At 40.2% G+C, this 18,471-nt stretch overlaps 1 protein-coding gene across 6 annotated transcripts in view; it reads left to right on the top strand.

The window, feature by feature from the left end:
- Positions 1–18,039, top strand: part of ROR1 (receptor tyrosine kinase like orphan receptor 1) — a 408,557-nt gene extending 390,518 nt beyond the window's left edge. For 4 of the 6 annotated variants that reach the window (XM_045369694.3, XM_045369690.3, XM_074004848.1 and 1 more), the window contains one exon: positions 14,305–18,039. In XM_045369694.3, the coding sequence (XP_045225629.1) occupies positions 14,305–15,732 (1,428 nt within the window). In that variant the 3' untranslated portion in view covers positions 15,733–18,039. Of the gene's footprint in view, positions 1–13,383; positions 13,436–14,304 lie in introns of all 6 variants that reach the window. The other 2 variants (XM_074004865.1, XM_074004866.1) reach the window with 1 other exon arrangement.
- The last annotated feature ends 432 nt before the right edge of the window (positions 18,040–18,471 follow it).

Here is an 18,471-nt window from a genome sequence, read left to right as displayed (position 1 = left end):
TCAGAGGAAGAAGTAGACTGAGCTCAAGGAGAAGACTGTTTATTTTCCTGTTATTTTGTTTAGCCAAAGATTTGAAGCCATTCAGTCCTCTAATGAGTACTGTAGTGATGCCGAAACTAAGCAGGATTGTTCTATATTGCATTACAAATTTTACAATCTGAGTGAGGTTACTTTTTCTTCTTTTAGCACTGCAGAAACTGAACCTTCTCAGAGGAGCCTGGAAACTCTAAATTCCCTTCTCTGTTTCTTTTCCTTTGCTTCTCCTTCCCTGGCCCCTACATCCTCTGCCAGGTATGACTCGAAAACAGCATTCTGTAAGCTTGCTTGGGTAAGGGAGAGAAGCTGTGGTATGTGCTACTGTGGGAACAGGGAGGGGGCAGAGTCTCCCCTTCAAGAACAGGATGGGCCCCATTCAGCCCAGGCCTCCTGGCTTCTCACCTACATGAAGATTAGGCAGGCAGAGAGGTTAAAAGATGGAGGAGTCTGGTGGGGGAGTGGTGGGCACAGTTGCTCACACCTGTAACCTCAGCATTTGAGGAGACCAAGGTGGACAGATTGCTTGAGCCCAGGAGTTCAAGACCAGCCTGGGCAACATGGGGAAATCCCATCTCTACAAATGCACACACACACACACACACGCACACACGCACAATTAGCCAGGCGTAATGGTGCACCCCTGTACATGGAGCTACTCGGGAGGCTCAGGTAGGAGGATTACTTGAGCCTGGGAAGTTGAGGCTGCAGTGAGCTGAGATCATGCCACTGCACTCCAGCCTAGACAACAGAGTGAGACTCATGTCAAAAAAAGAAAAAAAAGATGGAGGAGTCTGAGAATAGGGGCGAGGAAGAGTCAAGGCAGGCCAGGGGTGTGAGATGCAGCCAAGCCTGGACAACCCCCATGAGTCAAACTCCTGGAGCTCCTGGCTGATGTAAGGAACATTGCAGGGGAAAGAAAGCAGGACTGGCCCAGCTTTCCAAAGCTGATGGCTGTGTTTTACTTCTCAATTTACCCTCATCTCTTGCCAGCTTCTCTGCTTTTTCACTTCCAGACAATTCATCTCTCCGTTCTCCTTTCCAGCCAAAGTAGTTGCTGAATATATTGAAATTTGATTACATTCTCTGGCCCTGTCCCTTTTGCCAGCAACACGCTTCCATCTAAAAGCCCTGCTGGAGTCTGGCTACCCTTTTTAATTCCCTGTTCTTACCAAATATCACCACAATTCATGCTAAAATATCCTCAATAACTTTTCCACTCACTCCTTAAAGCCATTGTCTCCCAACACTTCTGAGCTCACCATTCTATTAACATGGGCCTCTTGGGAATCACCAGTGATGTTATTTAATCCAGTGACCTTTGCCAAGTCTTCACCCCCTTTAATTTCTCTGGGAGCCTTTGATATTCTTAACCACCATCCTGAAATATTTTTTCTTTCTCCTTGGCTTTCCTCATATCTCCTTCCCACGCTTCCTTCACTAGTTCTTTTAATTCCCTTAATGGGAGCATCCTCGGACATTCTTTTCCTCTCTCATTCTCTTGTGCTGATTTCATCCTCCGGTGTTGCTCTAGCTCCCCCTTGAGTGTAATGATTTCCCAACCTGGAAGGCGCAATTTCAAGTTTAAAATTCTTGCCACCAAAATCCTGCCACCCAAAAGTCCATACTATCAGGGCCTAAGTTACCTTTCCAGCCACGCTTTTCTCTTAGTTTATTTCTGGAAAGCAGTCGGATACACTTCAAAGAGCAAGAGTGTAGAGATAAGGAAATATGATGACAAATCTTGGCTCCGCTGTCAACTGGCCACAAGATCTTAAGCAAATAACTTCTCTGAACCTTTTATTTTCTCATCCATAAATCAAGGATACGAATAGTACTTAAAGGGATATTTTTTACACTTCGAGATAGAGTGTCTGGCACCTCACAGGTACTTAATAGTTAGAAATTACTATTATTGTTGTTATAACTGATGAGTACAGATCTTTTTTTTAACTTTTATTTTAAGTTCAGGGGTACAAGTGCAGGTTTGTTACCTAGGTAAGCTTGTGTCATGGGGGTTTGTTGTCAGATTATTTCATCACCCAGGTATTAAGCCCAGTGCTCATTAGTTATTTTTCCTGATCCTCTCCTCCTCCCAAGCTCCACCCTCTTAAAGGCCCCAGGGTGTGTTGTTCCCTTCTGTGTGTCTAAGAGAACAACATTTAGCCCTCACTTAAAAGTGAGAACATGCGGTACTTGGTTTTCTGTTCCTGTGTTACTTTAGTAAGGATAATGGTCTCCAGCTCCATTCATGTCCCTGCAAAGGACATGATCTCATTCTTTTTTGTGTCGATGTAGTATTCCATGGAGTATATTATATGTACCACATTTTCTTTCTCCAGGCTATCATTGATGGGCATTTAGGTTAATTCCATGTCTTTGCTGTTGTGAATAGTGCTGCAGTGAACATACATGTGCATGTGTCCTTATAACAGAATGATTTATATTCCTTTGGGTATATACCCAGGATTTAAATTGCTAGGTCAGATGGTATTTCTGTCTTTAGGTCTTTTATTTCTCCCACAATGGCTGAACTAATTTACACTCCCATCAACAGTATATAAGCATTCCTTTTGCTCTGCAACCTCGCCAGCATCTGTTGTTTTTTGACCTTTTAATAATGGCCATTCTGACTGGTGTGAGATGGTACCTCACTGTGGTTTTGATTTGCATTTCTCTAATAATCAGTGAGCGTGATCTTTTTTTCATATGTTTGTTGGCCACTCATATGTCTTCTTTTGAAAAGTGTCTGTTCATGTCCTTTTTATGCAGTTGTTTTTTCTTATAAATTTCTTTAAGTTCCTTAGAAATGCTGGATATTAGACTTTTGTTGGATGCATAGTTTGCAAAATTTTTCTCCCATTCTGTAAGCTGTCTGTTACTCTGTTGATAGTTTCTTTTGCTGTACAGAAATTCTTTAATTAGATCCCATTTGTCAATTTTTGCTCTTGTTGTGATTGCTTTTGGTATCTGCATCATGAAATCCTTGCCTGTGCCTATATCCTGAATGGTATTGCCTACGTTGTCTTCCAGGATTTTTATAATTTCAGGTTTTACTTTTCTTTCTTTCTTTCTTTCTTTCTTTTTTTTTTTTTTTTTTAAGATGGAGTCTCACTTTGTCACCCAGGCTGAAGTGAAGTGGTGTGATCTCAGCTCACTGCAACCTCCACCTCCTGGATTTAAGCAATTCTCATGCCTCAGCCTCCTGAGTAGCTGGGACTACAGGCATGCACCACCACTCCTGGCTAATTTTTGTCTTTCTTTGCAGAGATGAGGTTTCACCATATTGCCCAGGCTGGTCTCAAACTCCTGACCTCAAGTGGTTGACCTGCCTTGGCCTCCCAAAGTGCTGGGATTACAGGCATGAGCCACTAGGGTTTTATATTTAGGTCTTTAATCCATCTTGAATTAATTTTTGTGCATAGTGTAAGGAAAGGGTCCAGTTTCAATCTTCTGCATATAGCTAGCCAGTTATCCCAGCACCATTTATTTTACTAGGGAATCCTTTCCCCATTGCTTGCTTTGTCAAAGATCAGGTGGTTGAGGTGTGCAATCTTATTTCTGAGTTCTCTATTATGTTCCCTTGGCCTATGTGTCTGTTTCTCCACCAGTACCATGCTCTTTTGGTTACTGTAGCCCTGTAGTATAGTTTGAAGTCAGGCAGTATGATGCCTCAAGCTTTGTTCTTTTTTCTTAGGATTGCCTTGGCTATTTGGGATTTTTGGTTCAAGATCAATTTTAAAATAGTTTTCTCTAGTTCTGTGAAGAATATCAATGATAGTTGAATAGGAATAGCATTTAATCTAATGCTTTGGGCAGTATGGTATTGTATTTTAATGATACTGATTTTTCCTATCTATGAGCACGGAATGTTTTTTCATTTGTTTGTGTCATCTCTGATTTCTTTGAGCAGTGTTTTGACTACAGATCTTTTAATGAAGCAAATGCTGTGCATACATAGGATACTGTGGGTTGGGGAGGAAGCTATAGGATCCAGCAATGCACAGCCTTAACTGGGGTGAGGACACAGGCAAGAGAATCCCAGCAAAGATTATAGAGGTAGCTCTTTCGACAGTTCTTGTATTCCTTGTGTCCATCCTGTTAGCATACATTCTCCTGCCCTAGATAAAATCCATCAGGGTGGAGAAGGTCTGATAGCGAGGGCTAGAAGGCTGCCCAGTACATAACCTCAGCTTAAACCAATGTCTATAGAAACTCTACTTCTGGGAAAAACAAGTCCTATAAATGAATATATTATAAATTGGCATCATAAATGGACTAAAGTACTTCATTATCTCAATAGAATCTTTATAATAATCCTATGAAGTAGGTACTAATTTAAGTCTGATTTTTAGGGTGAGAAAACTGAGGCAGACTCAGAGTTGGCCCAAAGTCACACAATTACTAAGTGACAGAGCCAAAACTTGAACCCAGGTCTGCTCAGGTGCAGAGCCCAGTGCTCTACTCTACTATTTCCCTCTACTGCCTTGATTTTCAGGCTGACTGAAATATATGAGCCCAAGTTATGAGCACGTGATGGCTCAAGCTGACATTAAAATTACTGGCATCTGTTCTATTTCCAGGCAGAACAGAACCTCTCCCATTGGCATTATAAAGTAACTCCACCACAGAATCAACCCTGCTCACCACCAAACATTCAAGCTAACTATCAGAAAGTTACGTTATAGAGAAAAGAAATGCTTCTGAAGTTAAATCATTTCCAGAGAAGGGTAGCAGAACTCCGAGCAACTGTGGCAAAATATTGGTTGAAACTGCCTCTAGGATTTGATTGCATAAGCCAGAAGGCACTTAATTCAGCTGTAGTCTTTGAAAATGTCCATAACCTCCCAAAACAAAATGGCTGTGGCCTCTAAGCTTTTAAAATGTAATCATTTCCATTTATGAGTAGAGTCAATTGTTTTATAATTCTAGCACTGTTTACCTAAGAACCAGTAAAATGCACAAGAAAGGAAAATAGGTTTTGGAGTCCAGCAGATCCATATCAACAGCCAAGTCCAGATTCTAAGAAATCTTACATTTATATACTCTCCAGGGTTCTCAAGCCCAATTCAGGTGAAGGTTGCCACGGACAGGTTTTGTTCATCTATCCCAGTCAACTAGTAGAGACAACTGAGCATCAACAGAGTGAGGTCTAACTCAAAAACCGGAGAGCTCTTACACCTTGAGCATTTCACTTTTGCATCAATGGTCCTCATACTTTTAAAATGTAGAGTCCTTTGAGGATCCGATGGAAACTGCCTCCTCTTCCCAGAAAGCTCTGCAACTTTGGTGTCAGACATACCTGGATTTGAATCTTGGCATCACCACTTAATAGTTGTGCTTCTTTAGGCAAGCTACTTAACCACTGAATGCCATAATGTCTTTATCCATAAAACGGGGGCAGTCATAATATGAATCTCACAGGATTGTGACGAGGATTAAATGGGTTGATGCATTAAGCACTTTATGTCAGAGAGCAGAGAAGGGAGTGTAGTGTGGTCATTAGCAAGGCAGGCTCTGGTGTCTGATTTGACCACCTACCAGCTGTGAGACCACTTAACTGACCTGTTCTTTGGTTTTTCCATCTGTAAAACAGGTATGAGTCATAGTTGCCAATCTCATGGGGTTAGTGTGAGGATGAAAGGAGCTAATATGTCTAAAGTACTTACAGCCTAACATATAAGCATTCAAAAAATCATAGCCATTATTAGGATCTCAGTGTCTCACACATGGCAGATACTTAATACGTGGTAGGTATTGTTAAATTCAGATTACAGATATCTAGGATAGGAGCTGTGTCTTCTCTATTCATGGTTCTTTCATGGTTCCTCATATAGTAGTCTGTATGTACACTCTTCAGTATATTGTATATACAGTATCAGTTGACTGACTGAGGCAACCAGCTGTTAAAATATATCCTAAATGATTGGCTCTAAATTGAAACTAAAGGAAACTGGTGATATGGTCCAAGCTATAGAAAGACTTATATTTCAAAACCTTGACATATAATCTCAGAGAAAACTGTGCTTCCAAAGAGAAAAAGGACCTGGGATAGCTCTCCTATTACCAAAAATACTCCTCTAATTTCAGCAGGGCCAGGGTCTGCTCATCATTCCTCTGATGGGGTATATTAGTCTGTTTTCACACTGCTGATGCAGACATACCTGAGAATGGAAAGAAAAAGAGGTTTAATGGACTTACAGTTCCACATGGCTGGGGAGGCCTCAAAATCATGGCAGAAGGCAAGGAGGACCAAGTCACATTTTATGTGGATGGCAGCAGGCAAAGAGAGAGCTTGTTCAGGGAAACTCCCTGTTATATAACCATCAGATCTCATGACTTGCTCACTATCACAAGAACAGCATGGGAAAGACCTGCCCCCATGATTCAATAACCTCCCACTGGGTCCCTCCCACAACATATGGGAATTCAAGATGAGATTTGGGTGGGGACACTGCCAAACCATATCATTCGACTCCTGGTCCCTTTCAAATCTCATTTCCTTATATTTCAAAACCAATCATGCCCTCCCAAAAGTCCCCCAAAGTCTCAACTCATTTCAGCATTAACTCAAAAGTTCACAGTCTGAAGTCTCATCCAAACAAGGCAAGTCCCTTCTGCCTATGAGCCTGTAAAATCAAAAGCAAGTTAGTTACTTCCCAGATACAATGGGGGTACAGGCATTGGGTAAATACAGCCATTCCAAATGGGAGAAATTGGCCAAAACAAAGGGGCTACAGGCCCCATGCAATTCCAAAATCCAGCATGGCAGTCAAATCTCAAAGCTCCAAAATGATCTCCTTTGACTCCATATCTCACATCCAGGTCACTCTGATGCAAGCAGTGCATCAGACACCTCTGCCCCTGTGGCTTTGCAGAGTATAGTCCCCCTCCTGGCTGCTTTCATGGGCTGGTGTTGAGTGTCTGAGACTTTTCCAGGCCCACGGTGCAAGCTGTTGGTGGGTCTACCATTCTGGGGTCTGGAGGACAGTGGCCCTCTTCTCACAGGTCCACTAGGCAGTGCCCCAGTAGGGACTTGGTATGGGGGCTTCGACCCCACATTTCTCTTCTACACTGCCCTAGCAGAGGTTCTCCATGAGGGCCTCACCCCTGCAGCAAACTTCTGCCTGGGCATCCAGGCATTTCCATACATCCTCTGAAATCTAGGTGGAGATTCCCAAACCTCAATTCTTGACTTCTGTGCACCCGCAGGCTCAACACCTCATGGAAGCTTTCAAGCCTTGGGATTTCCACCCTCTGAAGCCACAGCACAAGCTGTACCTTGACCCCTTTTAGTCACAGCTGGAGTGGCTGGGACACAGGGCACTAAGTACCTAGACTGCAAACAGCAGAGAGACCCTGGGCCTAGCCCACAAAATGATTTTCTCCTCCTAAACCTCTGGGTGATGGGAGGGGCTGCCGTGAAGACCTCTGACATACCCTGGAGACATTTTCCCCATTGTCTTGGTGATTAACATTTGGCTCCTCATTACCTATGCAAATTTCGGCAGCCAGCTTGAATTTCTCTTCAGAAAATGGGATTTTATTTTCTATCGCATTGTCAGGCTGCAAATATTCCAAGCTTTTGTGCTCTGTTTTCCTTTTAAAACTGAATGCCTTTAACAGCACCCAAATCACCTCTTGAATGCTTTGCTGCTTAGAAATTTCTTCCACCAGGTACCCTAAATCATCTCTCTCAAGTTCAAAGTTCCACAGATTTCTAGGGCAGGGGAAAAATGCCGCCAGTCTCTTTGCTAAAACATAACAAGAGTCACCTTTGCTTCAACAAGTTCCTCATCTCTATCTGAGACCACCTCTGCCTGGATTTCATTGTGCTTATCATTATCAGCATTTTGGTCAAAGCCATTCAACAAGTCTCCAGGGAGTTCCAAACTTTCCCACATTTTCCTGTCTTCTGCTAAGTCCTCCAAACTGTTCCAACCTCTGCCTGTTACCCAGTTTCAAAGTCACTTCCACATTTTCAGGTGTCTTTTCAGCAGCGCCCCAGTCTACTGGTACCAATTTATTATATTAGTCCATTTTCACACTGCTGATAAAGACACACCTGAGACTGGGAAGAAAAAGAGACTTAATGGACTTACAGTTCCACATGGCTGGGGAGGCCTCACAATCATGGCAGAAGGCAAGGGGGACCAAGTCACATCTTACATGGATGGCAGCAGGCAAAGAGAGAGCTTGTGCAGGGAAACTCCCCCTTATAGAACCATCAGATCTCATGAGACTTATTCACTATCACAAGAACGGCATGGGAAAGCTCTGCCCCCATGACTCAATTACCTCCCACCAGGTCCCTCCCACAACATGTGGGAATTCAAAATGAGATGTGACTGGGGACACAGACAAACCATATCATGAGGCAAGCACAAATGCCATGTAAATCTGCTATTCTTCTGTAGACACTTGTGTCCAGCTAGAATCAGCTTCAAAAGAATAGCATAGATTTGAAAAAGGGTAGCAGTCAGTCTTGGGACATTAGAACATGGGTAATGAACTGGCCTTGAGTGAAAGGGACCACAGTGGGAGGTTTGGAGCTGACTTATGAATATGGGTCCTGTTTCAGCACCTACTATTGTTAAAGCCCCCTTTCTGTCCCAGAGAACCATCCTGGGCTCGATTCCCTCCACCCTAATGTAGCTCGGTTTTTTATCTGTGTGTCTACTTCAAGTTGAACTCAAAAGTAGAACAATCATATGACATTATGTTCAAGGCAAAAAGTGACAGAGCAGGCTTCGTGTTGCATACAAATGTTGGTGGCCATCACAAAATCCTCACCTCATATCCTATGGTAATCACTTCCGTAAAGTAAGCAGGAAATAGGTTAGTAGTAGGCTGCTTCACCAGGAGTCATTTCAAATGTATTGTCACCTAAGGTATAACTTCCAAAGATGGAAAGAGATAAAGCCACTGAGTCAGCCCTCTTAATCCGTCTACAGCCACCAAGGTAATTACAGTTTTTAAAAACTCTACTCATAATTCATTGCTTTCATATCTAAAGTTAAGAGATCTAAAAGTTCTCCCACATCCCCACTTAGTAGTCATCACTAAGGTGAAAAAAGCCACCAGTATCAGGCTGGTCTCTCTTATCAGCAGTTTAGAAAGTACTACAATTTTCCCATCTGACTCACATCTAAATGACCCGCATCTAAAATGTTTTTCCTTCATTTTCCTTCTGTAAAGAGCTCATTTAAACTCTGATACTGTTGCTTTTCAAAAATTTCTAAAGCAAGAAGCATCTTGGAACAATGTATTAACTTCTGCATCAACTTTTATTTTATATAATAATTTTATATAATTTTTTAAAGGCAGATGTGTGTTTACTTTGAGAAATAAAAATGTTAACATTGAAACTGAAAGCCTGTTTCAGTTTTAAGGTACTTAATTGCCTTACAGCATATAATAAACCGAGGCCATCTTGTCCTTCAACTAATGGAGGGAGTGATAAAGAGATAGGAGCCCGGGACCCTATTCATTCCAGTTTTCCTTTGTACTTGGTTTACTTTGGCACCATGCCTTATGTGTATTTTACACTTCTTTACATTTTGTACATCCCTGTATGACAAATACTTGTCAAACAAAAACTAAACAGATTTATAACCCCTTAACTTGAAATGAGCCAAAATTGAACTGCCAAAACTTTATGACTTCATTTTCTTTCATAGTTTTCCACTACATTGGTTCAAACAGACAAACCCCACTTGAGGTCAAGCAGAGGTCATTTCACTTTCATTACTAAAATATAATTTACAATATGCCAGACCTAAACAAGTTTAGCCTAAAGGGTTTGTATAATGTAAACCATCTGTTCCTCAACAATACAGCTAATTTCCTGCCGTCACCGTACAGTCTACTGACTGCTTCTTTAAGAGTTTTTATGATTTTTTAACTAGTTCAGGATTTATGTAAAATTTGAAAATGAGTCTATAGTTAGGACTCATTTGTACCAGGTAACTTGAGCACCTTAAAAATGCAAATCACTGTGGAAATTGTTCCCCTGAAACCAAGCTAGGAGCATTTTTTTTTCTGGGCACTTCTTTGCTGGCAGCTGCACAGGTGTTCGAAGGGAAGATTTTGTGGACTCTGCCATTTTAGAAGATTTCCATGCCTCTTTGCAAAGCAAACCCCCCAAATTTAGTTTTCAGTAGCTCTAGTAAATGACTCCTTGGAGAAGACTTGGGATTATATGCTATATGGCCCACTGGATATTGGTGAGATAGGACAAGATATACTTTGGGGTAAAATCTACTTTCTTTCATGTGTCTGAACAGGGAGAAAGAACAATTATAATTCCATAGAATGACCACATACTGAAGGCCAACCTCCTAGCCCTGCAAGGTGGCAGGCCTCAGGCTGAGCCTCCAGAGACATTCGGCTTCAATCTGGGATTGCTGGCCAGCAGGCTTCTCTGGTTTCAAACAGAATGCTGTGGCCCAAAACAGAGAGCCTTGGAGTTGCAAGTGTGGCTGTTTCGGCTCTCCTGAAAATTCTTGATACTTTCTTTAGCCCCTTTCTCCATCTGTAAAATGGCAAAATTAAGCGTTCTTTTTCCAAAGGCAAATATATGAGAACAAATGTGCTTACCTCAGTGGAGGGGAATGCAGCTGGTCTTAGCCACGAAGCCCCAAGGCCATGTGTAGGGCTGGTGCCAAGGTCCTGTCCACCTCTTCCTCTTTTCCCACCTCCAGAAGTTTGACTGGCTTACTTCCTTTTCCCATCTGCTACCATCCACTTTTCTACATGAATTCTTGTTGCCTTCACCTTCATTCACATCTCAGAGGAGCCAGCCACAGGCCACTCAACTTCTCACCTACCCTCAAGCTCCAAAACAAATTCTCTGTCATTTTTAAAGCTTTTTTTTTTTTTTTTTAACTAACAACTGCAGGAGAACAGAGAAAGATTAACAGGAAGAAATTTAAATACTCTGGAACTACTTAAGGCTTAAATGGATCTAAATTATTTGCATTACTTTACTTCATGGATGACTTTCCTAATAAGGACAATAAGAATGATTTAAAGAGCACTTATTAGGTGGCAATTACGTTCATACATCGTTGTATTTAATTTCTACTGCAACCGCGCAAGCTAGATAGTACATTATTTCATAGATATGGAAACAGAGGTTCAGAAAAGTTAAGAAATTTACTCAAGGTCAGTGATTAATATTATAGGGCCTATGCCACAGGATCATGGTGTTAAATAAGTTAATATTTGCTAAGTGCTTAGAACAGTAACTGGCACAAAGTAAGTGCTATGTAAGTATTAACTATTATTAATAGAAAGCAGCAGATTCAAGACGCAAACCCAAATTTATAGGAGTCCAAAGCTCACTTGGTTTGAATTATACCATACTGCCTATGGATTTGTTTCAAGCAGTGAAGGAGGAGAGGGTATTGGGTTTCTAACTCCTCATTATACCAGTCTAATATTCCATGAGTTTACTTCCTAATTCCCATTTTCCACAAAGAAGTTTCAGTACTCAGTCCCTTAAATTTCTCTATCTCCAAAAGCCTAGAGATCTTATTTTTGTCAAAAAGTAAGTGATATCTACTGTGCCATTCAGGGGACCTTCACCTAAACTGGATTTATTTACATCATTAGGAAAAGTTCTGATGGAAATCTCCAATCTTAACATCATGCAGGAAAAATTCACTTTGGGTTACTCTTGCCAGCAAAAGTAAAATCTTCTGAGCGCTACAAGACAAAAAAGTAGGGTTGGCTCGACTGGTTACCTTTCTCATTACCCACACCTTGCTCTCTCAAAGGAATTCCACGAGCTCCCACAAGAATACAGACCCTAAAAGCAAAAGGAAAAATGGTGGATGGACTTGTAATTGCAAAAGATATTTCCTAGTTCAGTAAGATGGGAAGATTTCCCTGGTTTTTTAAAAAAATTAATTAATTTTGAGCATTGTTAATATTTTCACCTGGTTGAAAAATTTCAAAGCATAAAAAAGCATGAAGTGAAAAATCTCTTACTTCTGCCCCCTTTTTCTAGTTCCTACTTCCATACCCCCAATAATCACTGCTATCTATTTCCCAAGTATCCTTTTATAGTTTCTTTATGCTTATACAAAGAAATATATTTCATGTGTTATTTTTCTCCTTCTCTCTTACACAAAAGCAGCACCCAGCATTAACTGTTCTGTTGCTTTTTATTTTTAGCTGAGCAAAGGATTTTGTAGACCTTTCCATACCAGTACATAGGAAACGTCCTCATTCTTTTTTTTACAAATGTAGAATATTCTATTTACTAGCTCCACCGTAATTGATTTAATGTGTTCTCTATGGGGACAGGGAGGTCATTTGTAATATTTTGCTGTTACAAACAATACTATATTGAATAGAACTAGATCAATAAGCTTTAATTTGCTGAAAGTTTAAAGCAACACATTACCATTACTTTCTGTACAAGTAAACTTTCTAAAACTCATTTCCAAATATAAACCTCACAAAGTCTGCTTTGATGAACAAATGAGACCAATTTATAATGAGACAGATTATTTGCATAGAATAATTAATGTTCTAAAATCCCCAATCCCAATTTGTCCTTTTAAGTGGGTATTTTGCTGCAAGTTTATTTACACTTACAATTAGGTTAGTGGGCATTTTGCCCTGGAAAATATCAGCCTAGAACAAATCTAATTACCATGAATTCTGAATTAGCAGAGTTTGGATAAGAGAATTTTTTAACCAAATTTTCTAAACTGTTGTTTTAAACTCTGTGCAGAGAGCTCTGGATTTCATATGTATTTCAACATTGTCAGTTTCAATTAGAATTTTCAGGGTAGTATTCTTTTTAAAAAAAATAAGGATTTCAAGGATGGGGATTATTTGAAAATCAGTTGTATGTAAAATGCATTGTTTTTATTACTTTCTTTTCTAACAAATTAAATGAAACATCAGACTAAATTTGAGGTATATTTTAAAATAGTAAAAACATATGACATTATAGACATTTACTTGCCAAGATCAAATGTCATGATTCAATACTTATTTTCATTGTGAGCTAGATGCCTTCACCTGTCTGTCTTAAGGTCAATTAACAAAGAACCCACTTGAGAAGCCCTAGGGATATACGTTGGTATGAAGGGCAGTGCTTCCAGTAAGATTTCCCTTGAAATCTGGTTGTGAGGACAAAATATGTGCATAAAAAGAACAGAAACATCAAGTTGATGATAATAACAAAAGGTTAAATAGTACTTATCATGGGCCAGACATGGGTCTGAGTATTTTACAAACATTAACTCATAGGTCTGAGTGCTTTACAAACATTAACTCATTAAAAGTTTGCAATAACATGGTAAGTACAATTATTATCATCCCATTTTATAGATGAAGGAATTGAGGCACGAAGTTAAACGTTGTATCCGGGGTCACACAGCTGGTAAGTAGAGAAGGCAGGATTCCGACTCAGACTGTCTGGCTATGGAGGCCACGTGTGTAACCAGCCACCACACTGCTTTATGTGTGTGGTGGCATTCACAGTAAAGGCAAAAGATTCTAGCAAAGAAATGACCATAGTGGTCAGGGAAGGTTTTGTAGGAAGTGGGGCCTGAAACAGAATTTTTAGAAAAGAAAAGATTTAATCAATGGAGAGGACCACATTTCAGACCTTCCCATCTCTATTGTGAGTACTTCAGAAGGACAATCTTTTGTTTTGGTTTCTCTTTTAGCACAATAAATATTCTAAGAATGGCAGAACATTGGAGAAACAAAAGTATTACGCAACAATGTAAATGGTTTCGGGGGTGGACATTGAGAAAACCTGTTTAACTAAAGAAGTAGCAAGGGATCATGTCAGGAAAGTGAGTTAGGAACAGATTACAAATGCTCTTGAGTACCAGGCCGTAGCCTCTGCGGTAGTGTTTCTGACACCCTAATCTTCACAGAAACCACTGGGGTCTTGCTGATTCAGTAGGTCTGAGGTGGGCCCAAGAGTCTGCATTTGCAGTAAGTTTGGGTGATGCTGATGCTGCTGGTCCCCAGACCACAGTTTGAGTGCCAAGACTCTAGACAACAGCAAGAAACCATTTCGGGGCTGGGTTGAGGGAAGGGGATAGGGTAGTGATGGAAAGTTGCCTGTGGCACCTCCCCTGAGTTGCAGCCAACAATTTGAAAGATATACAGACCTACAATATTTTATTTCATTTGTTTATAGAACCTTTTTCTATATGCCCCATCCCTCCTTTCGGATGCAAAGCTGTCTTGCCTGAAGAAATGTTTTAAACCACCTTTTTCCTCTGTTTCATACAGAGCAAGGCTAAAGAGCTGCCTCTTTCTGCTGTACGCTTTATGGAAGAATTGGGTGAATGTGCCTTTGGAAAAATCTATAAAGGCCATCTCTATCTCCCAGGCATGGACCATGCTCAGCTGGTTGCTATCAAGACCTTGAAAGATTATAACAATCCCCAGCAATGGACAGAATTTCAACAGGAAGCCTCCCTAATGGCAGAACTGCACCACCCCAATATTGTCTGCCTGCTAGGTGCCGTCACTCAGGAACAACCTGTGTGCATGCTTTTTGAATATATGAATCAGGGGGATCTCCATGAGTTCCTCATCATGCGATCCCCACACTCTGACGTTGGCTGCAGTAGTGATGAAGATGGGACTGTGAAATCCAGCCTGGACCATGGAGATTTTCTGCACATTGCAATTCAGATTGCAGCCGGCATGGAATACCTGTCTAGTCACTTCTTTGTCCACAAGGATCTTGCAGCTCGCAATATTTTAATCGGAGAGCAACTTCATGTAAAAATTTCAGACTTGGGGCTTTCCAGAGAAATTTACTCCGCTGATTACTACAGGGTCCAGAGTAAGTCCTTGCTGCCCATTCGCTGGATGCCGCCTGAAGCCATCATGTATGGCAAATTCTCTTCCGATTCAGATATCTGGTCCTTTGGGGTTGTCCTGTGGGAGATTTTCAGTTTTGGACTCCAGCCATATTATGGATTCAGTAACCAGGAAGTGATTGAGATGGTGAGAAAACGGCAGCTCTTACCATGCTCTGAAGACTGCCCACCCAGAATGTACAGCCTCATGACAGAGTGCTGGAATGAGATTCCTTCCAGGAGACCAAGATTTAAAGATATTCACGTCCGGCTTCGGTCCTGGGAGGGACTGTCAAGTCACACCAGCTCTACTACTCCTTCGGGGGGAAATGCCACCACACAGACAACCTCCCTCAGTGCCAGCCCAGTGAGTAATCTCAGTAACCCCAGATATCCTAATTACATATTCCCGAGCCAGGGTATTACACCACAGGGCCAGATTGCTGGTTTCATTGGCCCGCCAATACCTCAGAACCAGCGATTCATTCCCATCAATGGATACCCAATACCTCCTGGATATGCAGCGTTTCCAGCTGCCCACTACCAGCCAACAGGTCCTCCCAGAGTGATTCAGCACTGCCCGCCTCCCAAGAGTCGGTCCCCAAGCAGTGCCAGTGGGTCGACTAGCACTGGCCATGTGACTAGCTTGCCCTCATCAGGATCCAATCAGGAAGCAAATATTCCTTTACTACCACACATGTCAATTCCAAATCATCCTGGTGGAATGGGTATCACCGTTTTTGGCAACAAATCTCAAAAACCGTACAAAATTGATGCAAAGCAAGCATCTTTGCTAGGAGATGCCAATATTCATGGACACACCGAATCTATGATTTCTGCAGAACTGTAAAATGCACAACTTTTGTAAATGTGGTATACAGGACAAACTAGACGGCCGCAGAAAAGATTTATATTCAAATGTTTCTATTAAAGTAAGGTTCTCATTTAGCAGACATCGCAACAGGTATCTTCTGTGAAGTTTGACTGTGTCTTACCAAGCAGGACAGACACTAGGCCAGAAAAAAAAAAAAACATTGTGGGATGTACACTCCATTGGAGTGCATGACATGGCATTGGGATTGGAACATGTGGTTTCAAGTACTGAAAACTGCACACCAGTGAAGAGAAAAAGAACCTTGTGATTAAATATAAAACCAAAAGTCAAATGGTGCTTTGTGTTTTAGCCTTCAGTCACCATGACTGGTCTCTTCCCCAGATGTATATATGCCATAGCATTTGTCTACCTGCTGTCTTTTCTTCAGGACAGATGTTCAGGAATTATATTGATTCGGTTTAGACTCTGCGCATGTTCTTATGGAAATGATGTTCAGAATCAATGAAGAAACTTCAGGCCAAATTTGAAACCCTGGAGGGAAATGAGCCATAAGACAAGTATAACAAGCCCTGAAGCCTTCTATGTCGTTGGGCTTCTTTGAGAAGGTGTAGAGTGTGCCTTTTTGTGAATCCTCCTCTGATCATGAGGGTCTTTCCCAGATTTTCTCACAGTGTGCTTACACTGCCCTTGGAATAACACAGGGCATCAGACCATAAAAAGGCTAGATGTGGGTGCTAGAATTGATTGTTGGTTGATAGTTCACTTTGCTGGATTAGGAATGAGGCGCCAAAGGAAGCACAGCCAGGAAAATGGCCCCACAGCCTAGATCAGTTTCTGTGGGAAAGGAAAAAGAGTTCCCATGGGGACAGCCCCCAAAGGAGTTTTCTGGAACCAGTAACACTGAAAAATAAGTGTGTGGCTACAGATGAGCACACCCACCCCTTGCAACTCCCTGTTTACAAGTTGTCTGAGGCATTGGGGTGCTTATGGTCAATGGACTCTAGGGAAGTAGGAAACTCCATCATGATACCAATGTCTAGTAATTTTTAAGTTTCTCTCCCTTTTTTTCTGTGCTGGTAATGATCACAGATTTGATTCCCGCCCCAAGAATTACAACAATTTATTCATACAGTTAGTTGGAATCCAAAGGTAATTAATTCTATTTTGCAAAATATGATGGTCTTCCTAAAAAACAAGTACTGAGTTCTCATTTCAAAAGTTACCAAGAACTGAATTCTTTAAACTAGCAAACAGAAGCAACATGACCATTTTTGCCTTAGTGGGAGGTTTCAGATGTGCAGCTTGTGGCATTTACCTGCCAACCATCTTTTGCCAAGTTTAGAATTCTTACGCGTTTCAAGTTCTGTATAGAAAGTAATTTTACTTTTGATTTTTTTCTTGTTAAAAAAACCCTCCTTTGTTCTAAGAACAGTGTCTCAAAGTCTCATTTTTACTTTAAAGGTATAAGAGACTTGTAAAGAGACAGGATATAAAAGTAATTCCCGGAAATGATATTTGATGAGGAGAATATAAGAGAATTAAAAACACATTGATGTTTTCATTTTTACAAAATACAACTTGCATGAGAAATCAAGAAAATATGTTTACCAAAATGCATTGCAATTTTCCCAAACCTGAGTCTTCAAATAACAAACATGAACTTACAGGTACTGTGAACTCGAAGAATTGGCTATATCCAGATTTCTGGGAGATAAATTAAGACCTATTTTTGTGGCATAAATAAGCTGATTCAGAAGTTACGTTTCTTAACTTTAGGTAGAGGAGAATATTTGTATCCTTTTGTTGCTATGCAACTGTTTAATGATGAAGCTTCAAACCACAATTTTGTATATCATATGACAATCAATTGTTTTCCAAGAATATTTATTATTTTAAGTACACAATTTCAGTGAATCTGAGTTTTTCTAGAAGTCCCTTAAAGGGAAATTAGCATTCCATGAGCCAGTAAAATACCTACTCTGGTAAAACATTATTATGGTTAAAAAGTAAATTCAAGTTAGTTTTTTATAAAGAACTATAACATTTATTGTAAACATTTTATAATAACTGAAAACATTAAAGTGAGCAAATGAAATTTCAAAACCACTTGTAATAATGTATTTTATAATCGCACTGTGATACTATATAACACAGTCTCTTTTGTATTAAAATAGTATTTTTTTCACAAACTGAAAAATATCTTTTCCTTTGCTGACAGTGTTTTGTAAGATGACTTTGTTTTCAGATCTTTTTCTCTTTTTTTGCACAAAACTATGCTTATGGTTTGTGTCACAGAAGTGAAAATATATCTTTGCATTTTTATATCTGGTCTGTTTTTCTTGTTTCCTTTGTTTTTAACTTGATATAGATTTTCTTCAAATATATAACGGCAATTTTCAGATATCTCACCCTACCATATCTTTCCTTATTTTCACTGCATGCATTTAATCACTGTATTACTTAATGTTTGATTTGTTATTATGGGCATTTCAAATAGACAAACATTGAATTGTAATGACAAAAAGGCTATTTTATATTAAGGATATATGCATTTGTATTTCACACACCAGAGATGATATTAAACACTGATTATTTTATGCTGCTGTTTATTAAAAATGTTTACTATAAAATATTATTTCCTGAATATTGCTGTCATAGAGGTATTTGGGAATTTTAATATTTACATTTTATAGAAAGAGAAATCACAATTCCTCTTTGCTGTTATTTCATTAATTTTTTTTTCAGTAGGCTTTT

The sequence above is a fragment of the Macaca fascicularis genome, chromosome 1 (assembly GCF_037993035.2).
Source record: "Macaca fascicularis isolate 582-1 chromosome 1, T2T-MFA8v1.1".
Lineage (NCBI taxonomy): Eukaryota > Metazoa > Chordata > Mammalia > Primates > Cercopithecidae > Macaca > Macaca fascicularis.
Note: the sequence above shows the minus strand (reverse complement) of the source record. Positions and strands in the feature narration are given on the sequence as shown.